Below are 7,343 nucleotides of genomic sequence, written 5' to 3' on the forward strand. Positions count from 1 at the left end.
AAACCATACACTTGACCGAAACCAGGGAGTTGGTAGTTCGGTTGGTTCGGGCTGTTTCTAGGATTCATTTTGTTTATTTTTTTGTAAGAAATTGGGTATGATTTGTGTATAAAATGCATATAAAATGAAGAAGAAGGGTGTATGTTTATATATATATATTATTTAATTTTTTTTTTAAATTTGACCGTTTCACAACGGTCCTTTAAATATAATATTATTATTATTCTTCTCCATCGGCGACAAATATATGCCGCCCCCGCCCCTTTTCGCCCAATTATCGCCGGGGGGAGGGTGTTCTTCCCAATTATCGCCCCGATCGCCCAACATTGCCGCCCACTACACTCGCCCATAGAGAAAGACAAATATGAGAGTTGGGTACTTTGAAAACTATATAACTTTGTAATTGGACTTGCAAAGGTCAATTTCAATGGGAGTTGTACAAGTAAATGGACCATGCTCTTAAAAACCGTTTAATCATTCAAGCCATTAGCCACCCTCTTTTCAAGTGTCAACCACTTATATTACCAACAATTAAGTGCAACGGTTCAAAACATCAGTCACAAGACCATCACAAACAAAAAATACCTTTGTACACATGCCAAACTTATTTCATATTAAACTCAACTAAAAACTATTAATGACTTAACTGTAAATTGTTAAAGTAGATACTCTTACAACCATGAAATCATAGTTTTGTTATGCTAGATCATAAATATTATATTTTTGAAAACTAGACTACGGACAACTCTATCAAGGCCAAGGGTGTCAAATTTTCATCCGCTAAGATATAATATAAATTACGGATTTGTATTTAGTTTAAACAATCAAAGTCAATTTCTGGTCGAATGCGTTAACATCTGACTCATTTAACATGTTTATTTTATAATTTTCTTAAAAAAAATTTTATGTCATAAATTAAAGATCAATATTTAAAAATTATAAGATAAACGAATATAAATTTGTATACAAATTTAAAAATTAGGATAACAAAATTTCTCTAGTTAAATGACTCATATTAAAGTTTAAATGTTAAAAAGTAAAAGAAAACACATTTGGAGTATTAATATCATGTAATAGATGAGATAATTTCTTTAGTTAAGTGACTTATGTTTGCACCAACCTGTTGTAGAATTCAGCCTCATGTGTATCACACAATTTTTGAATTCATGTTTATATTCGTATACAATTTATGTTTTAAAACGCGTTTAGCTTACAACTTTGAGAGATTTTCATTATTCAGGATATCGGTTTGATCCAGCCGAATTTTATACATGGTTTTTTGAACACATAATAAGTATATATATATATATATTAAAAAGAATGTTTTGATTCCAAGAACCCCTTTTTTGAGGACCATGCATATAATAAATGAAGTAATAATGTTTGGAAGCATATAGCATGGTTGTCATCCACTTCTCAATACCAATGAATCTCACAACCAAAAAAAAAAAAAAAAGGGTGGGGGGGGGGGGGGGGGGACATGCCTATTTCCCTGAGGTTCATGGAATCATTTCATAACATACATTTTTTAAATATAAACTTACACACGAGGTTATATAAATATAAATAAAAGTAATGAACAATAATCCATTAGATTTTTATAAAATGCAAATTGTTTTTTAAAAACATGATCTTGCACATCAATTTTTAACATAGAACCATCTAATAATTCTTGCGGACTAAGTTGTTTATAGGTGCACGCCATACTATTGACCCAATGACCCGTTACATGGCATGGCTTAACACACGTATAACAGCTTAACACATACATAACTTTTGACCCGTTTGAGATAAATCCTGAAGAAGCATGTTACAACATGCAACCATGGACCCAAATTTTTTCTTAGATAGCTTAATTATTAACTCTAACCTCAACAAGATTTCCTTAATTTTCGTTTTGATTCCGTTTTAATTGTACAGATACGTTGGCCAAGAATTTCACTAAATCAATCATTGAAGTTATATTTTATCAGTTTTCTTGATTTGGCACTACCTCGTACATAAAGATTTAGTCTAGGGTTTTATTTTACGTATGTACATGCTAAATGACATTCGAACTCAAGCCCAATTAAACTTTAAGACTAAAATTTGGTTTCAAAAAATTTCACAACTATGGATCGTGTATGAGACGTGATGAGAGTCATGCGTGAGACTGAGATTATCACTACTTGTGAGTGTTTAATATTTGTAATTTAATATATCTTCACTTTCACTATGTTCCAATATTGGTAGCTTTTCTGCCCATAAAATTCCCATCATAAAAAGGCAAATTCAAACAAGATAATAATCCATCCTAGCTTCCTACCAAAGGCTCCAGCTTTTATTATTATTATTATTGCTCAGCTGGCACCAGCTCTTCCCCCACTCCAGTTGGCATCTGCTCACAAGTTTCGTCACCTTTCCTTAAACCCTCATACACTCCCACACTTACTCATTTACTATATATATATGCATGCTTCTAAAACCTCAAACACACAACTTCAAACTTCTTCTTCTTCTTTACAAAACCTTTCAAAATGAAGTCTTTCTTATTCACTGTTCTCATGGTGGTTCTAGCCTCTTCTTTCATGGTTGCTTTTGCCGGCAACTTTTACCAAGATTTTGACCTCACTTGGGGTGACAAACGAGCCAAGATTTTCAATGGTGGTCAGCTTTTGTCACTCTCTTTGGATAAGGTTTCTGGGTCCGGTTTTAAGTCGAAAAAAGAGTACTTGTTTGGGAGGATTGATATGCAACTCAAGCTTGTTGCAGGCAATTCTGCTGGCACTGTCACAGCTTATTATGTAAGTATTTACCTACTCCTAAACCGTGTTGTAAATCACGGTGGTGAATTATTATAAACGTATTTGAGTAAAAACGATTAGTTTTGGAATAAACTCTACAATCCTATTAACCAAGAAAATAACTCAAAATTTGATTACAACTGTTATCATGACTTGATATATATAGCTAAACATAAAGCGATTTAAACCTGTTTAGACTATAACTACAATTATTAAGATAATTAATGCAAACTTGATAATTATCCATAAGTCTTTTAATTAATCTTTAATTGCACTCCAAGATTATCACAAACCACATATTAGTAAAATGACGGTTCGGTAATTAAGTCCAACAGTAAAGGGAATTCTAGTGAAAGCAACATGTTTCATAAGAACAAGTTAAAAACTTTATCTATGTACGATATTCAAGGTTTGATGTTTTTGTGTCGCAGTTGTCATCCGAAGGACCGACACACGATGAGATAGACTTTGAGTTCTTGGGCAACACCACTGGTGACCCGTACATCGTACACACTAATGTCTTCACTCAAGGGAAAGGAAACCGAGAACAACAATTCTACCTGTGGTTCGACCCGACCAAGAACTTTCACACCTACTCGATCGCTTGGGATGCACGACAGATAGTGTAAGCAAAATTACTACTCCCTCCGTCCCTTTACAAGTGTCATGGTTTGAAAAACACAAAATTTAAGAAAGTATGAATGATTGGACTTTTTTCTTAACAAATTACCATAATGCCCTTAACATATATAAAAAACAAAATTTAAGAAAGTTGGAGTGATTGCATTTTTAAGGGTTAATTAAGAAATTAATTAATAAAGTTTGAAAGTGGATATATTTAATGGGACAAACTAAAAAGGAAATGTAGACTCTTTTAAAGAGACGGATGGAGTATTAATTACTACAAAAACTACCATTTTAGCGATCGCTTGGGCTACACATGCAGCTTTTAACAACAACATGGGTCTAACGTTTATTTGAATTTTCAGATTCTTGGTGGACAACACTCCAATTAGAGTATTTGCAAATGCTGAGAGAAAAGGTGTTCCATTTCCTAAAAACCAACCCATGAGGATCTACTCGAGCTTATGGAATGCCGATGACTGGGCCACGAGGGGTGGGTTGGTTAAAGCCGACTGGTCAAAGGCACCCTTTACGGCCTACTATCGCAATTTCAACGTCCAGGGCTCCACCGGTTCAAGGTTCATGAATGGTGCATGGAAAAGCCAGCAACTTGATGCATATAGTAGAAGAAGACTGAGATGGGTGCAGAAGAACTTCATGATTTATAACTATTGCACTGATCTAAAGCGGTTTCCTCAAGGTTTACCTGCCGAATGTAGATAATCTGTATGATTTGGAGAAGAAGATGATTGTATCTTTTGTTTCATGTAATTCAATTTCTTATGTACCATGTTAATAAAATCTCACTATTTGCTTTATATGTCATTCCAAGATTGATATTTTATTATTACACTTTCAAGAAAAGTTAGATAAGAGTAAATGGTAAAGAAACGTTATAACTAGTGATGCCTAAAGTAAAGATTAAATTATCTCAGTGTTGATTGGTTATAACATAAACACACCTATCAACAAAATCGAAAGTGTAAAATTTATACTGAACAAGCAATGAGGATACAATATAAAAATGACTAATATGTTATGAAACTAAATAACTTTAGTAAGGCCCTGTTTGTTTTTCAGAAAAACCTTTTAATGGCCTCTGAAGTCTGATTCGGTAAGAGGAATTAAGAGGTTCGGCTGTTTGTTTTTTGTTTATTATTAAGAGGTAAAACTTCTGAATGGCTTCTTAAAGAAAAAGAGGTAAACAAACCTCTTATTACTTAAAAAACACGTTCAGAGCTGCCTCCCTCTCTAGGGTTCGCTGCTCCACCACCGCCTCCCCTCCACCTACGACGGTCTTCACCGCCGCCGGTCTTCACCTCCGACGGCCCTCCATCTCCGCCGGTCTTCCTCTTTCCCCCAATTTCAGGTGAGATCGATGCTATTGTTTATTATTGGTATGAATGTGTAGATCTGGGTTATCTTTTCTAGTTGAATCTTGATTAGTATGGCTGATTTCTTGATGTTTTAAGGTTATTTTGTTCATGGGTTTGTTAGAGTTTTGAATATTATCTATGACTTTGTGTTTTTGATTGTTAAGAAGATGTTAACTTTTCATGGAAAACTTACTTCTGCCTTAAATTCCTTGTACCCTTGAGCTGATGATTCGGAACGCATCTTCACAGCAGCTCGGGTATCCCCAATCAACCCATGGAACTTATATATAATGTATTAACATATATGTGCTTGTAGAATGCAAAGTTTAAGTAATCTGATACTAACCTTGTGCCGCATCGTATCCGATTTGAAGCCTCTTTTTCCAACTCAAAACATTTTGACTTGCATATTCCCAAGTAATTATTGCCATTAGTGATTGAACTTATGTATATGGAAAGGGTTGATATTATTATTTAATATATTTGTAAAGCAAGTTTACCAAATAGATGCATTCCCAAGTTTTGCATTAGCCATGTACTCATAGATAATTCCCTTGTGGATACCTTCATCACAACTAGTTTAGGTGTTAATTTCTTAACTTTTTTCAAAGTCAAATGCTTAGAAACCTTCTAAAAATATTATGTCAGCGGCCCTGTTTTTTGTTGATCTTAAGCATGGGTGATAAGAGATTGAAACTTACGACAGAGCAAGAAAAACTCTTTTTAGAGACATGTATAGAAGAAACGGTTAGGGTGGGCTATATGGGAGTAAGCTTACAAAGGGAGTCTTGGGCTGTTGTTGGTAAAAAACTATTGGAAGCATATGGCATGGCGGTTGAACAAAAAAAATTAAAAAACAAGTATGATTACCTCAGAGAAAAGTATTTAGCTTGGTCTTATCTGAAAAGAAAGACTGGAAACATTTATAACCCTCACACAAATATGTTTACGCTAACAAATGAAGATTGGGACGTCGTTTGCAAGGTTCGTTTACAAGTATACTTTTCTAATATATATATTACCTATTAATTGTAAACGTCTCCAAATTAAATATAGGTTCATCCTAAGGCAGCTTCCTTGAAAACCACGCCATTAGCTAATCATGAGCTTTGTGCAACTCTATTCGATAAGAATTCAACAACATGTTCTATCCGTCGTCCCATTGCTCTTCGTCGAGCTTCTTCATCTTCCCAAGCTTCTGTCATTCCACTTCTTCAGATTGATAGTGGTCCTATTGAGAGTCTAGATGATGAAAACACATATGAAGAAACCGTCTATTATACAGCCTTTGAAGGTGATTCCTCAATCCCCAAAAACACAAATGCTCCTAAGGAAGATCGGGGTTGGGCCAATAAAAAGGCTAAACACACCATTAATTTGACTGACCTAGAGGTAGACATGAGAAAGGTAATTGCCAATCTAGCTGAAAACAAACCGGTGAGGCCGACAATTGATGAATGTCATGATAAGTTAAAGGGACTTGGGTTGGAAGTCACAGATCCAATTTTCTTAGCCGCATTTGGTATCTTTAGCCAACCTTCAAACAACTATAGAGAGGCATGGATGACTCTACCATCGAATCCGGAGGTCTTAAAAAATTGGATTACAATGATGGCGAAGACTTTGGGGATTATGAAGTAGTTCTGTTTCGTGTTTTGTGACTTTGTTATGAACTAGATGATACATTTTGTGAACTAGTTGGTACCTTTTTTGAGAATTAGTTGGTACGTTTTATGTGAACTAGTTGGTTATTTTTATTTTTTTTGAACTAGTTGTGCTTATGCTACAAACTATTTGGTGCTTGTTCCATGAACTATTTGGTGCTTATTTCATGAACTATTTTGGTGCTTATCCTATGAACTATTTGGTATGTATGTGACTTTGTGCATTTGTGTTAACAGGTTAATGGATAATACTCAAAAGCTCGCTTTTGTTATTTTTGTTTACTTTTATTTTAAGTACTTCCGGCCTAGGCGTATGAAACGAAATAGGGATAATACATCCTCTATGTCTGGCCATGAATTTACCATGGAGCTTTTGGACGGAAATGATACACAATGCATCGAGTTGTTGTGCATGTCACGTGATTCATTTGTTCGACTATGTGCACATTTCAAAGCAAAAGGTTGGTTAAAAGATAGCAAACATGTAACAGTCGAGGAGAAAATGGCTACATTCTTGATGGTAATTGGTCACAATCAAGGTTTTGTATGGATGAAGCGTAGGTTTCAACACTCAAAAGAAACGATTCATAAGTATTTTCATGAAGTATTGGACAAAATGATGATATTTGCCGAAGAAGTTATACGACCAACTTCATTTAATCCTAATCCAAATATTCCTGGAAATAATAGGAGGGAACGACGAATTTTCAAGGTAACAATAGTTAAAATGCCACTCTAATATTTTGTATTATGTATATGTATATTGTAATAAACCTTTTCAATTAGGGAGTGGTTGGTGCCCTTGACGGAACATTGATACACGCTATTGTCCCTCGTGATAAACAACATTTATATAGAGCAAGAGGTAGGAGTGAATGTTATCAAAATGTTTTGGC

General features: G+C 34.7%; 2 protein-coding genes across 2 annotated transcripts; both read left to right on the forward strand.

Moving 5' to 3' along the window:
• The first annotated feature begins 2,470 nt into the window (after window positions 1-2,470).
• On the forward strand, window positions 2,471-4,225 carry LOC143533140 (xyloglucan endotransglucosylase protein 1-like). Its single transcript, XM_077028004.1, has 3 exons — window positions 2,471-2,783; window positions 3,215-3,408; window positions 3,773-4,225. Exons 1-3 carry the CDS (start codon window positions 2,517-2,519, stop codon window positions 4,128-4,130), a joined length of 819 nt encoding a protein of 272 aa, XP_076884119.1. The 5' UTR covers window positions 2,471-2,516; the 3' UTR covers window positions 4,131-4,225.
• Window positions 4,226-5,398: 1,173 nt separating this feature from the next.
• Window positions 5,399-7,343, forward strand: LOC143532597 (L10-interacting MYB domain-containing protein-like). Its single transcript, XM_077027613.1, has 2 exons — window positions 5,399-5,767; window positions 5,840-7,343. Exons 1-2 carry the CDS (start codon window positions 5,399-5,401, stop codon window positions 6,422-6,424), a joined length of 954 nt encoding a protein of 317 aa, XP_076883728.1. The 3' UTR covers window positions 6,425-7,343.

This window comes from Bidens hawaiensis, unplaced genomic scaffold (assembly GCF_021521415.1).
Source record: "Bidens hawaiensis isolate Kalapana, Puna unplaced genomic scaffold, B.hawaiensis_p1.1 tig00000702_1, whole genome shotgun sequence".
Lineage (NCBI taxonomy): Eukaryota > Viridiplantae > Streptophyta > Magnoliopsida > Asterales > Asteraceae > Bidens > Bidens hawaiensis.

Excerpts from the sequence above, each read along its gene's own strand:
- LOC143532597 (XM_077027613.1), top strand. The coding sequence starts at position 5,399 with ATGCTTAGAAACCTTCTAAAAATATTATGTCAGCGGCCCTGTTTTTTG. Across the intron at positions 5,768-5,839 it reads ATTGGGACGTCGTTTGCAAG|GTTCATCCTAAGGCAGCTTC; the intron begins GTTCGTTTACAA and ends AATTAAATATAG.
- LOC143533140 (XM_077028004.1), top strand. The coding sequence starts at position 2,517 with ATGAAGTCTTTCTTATTCACTGTTCTCATGGTGGTTCTAGCCTCTTCT. Across the intron at positions 2,784-3,214 it reads GCACTGTCACAGCTTATTAT|TTGTCATCCGAAGGACCGAC; the intron begins GTAAGTATTTAC and ends TTTGTGTCGCAG. Across the intron at positions 3,409-3,772 it reads TGGGATGCACGACAGATAGT|ATTCTTGGTGGACAACACTC; the intron begins GTAAGCAAAATT and ends TTGAATTTTCAG.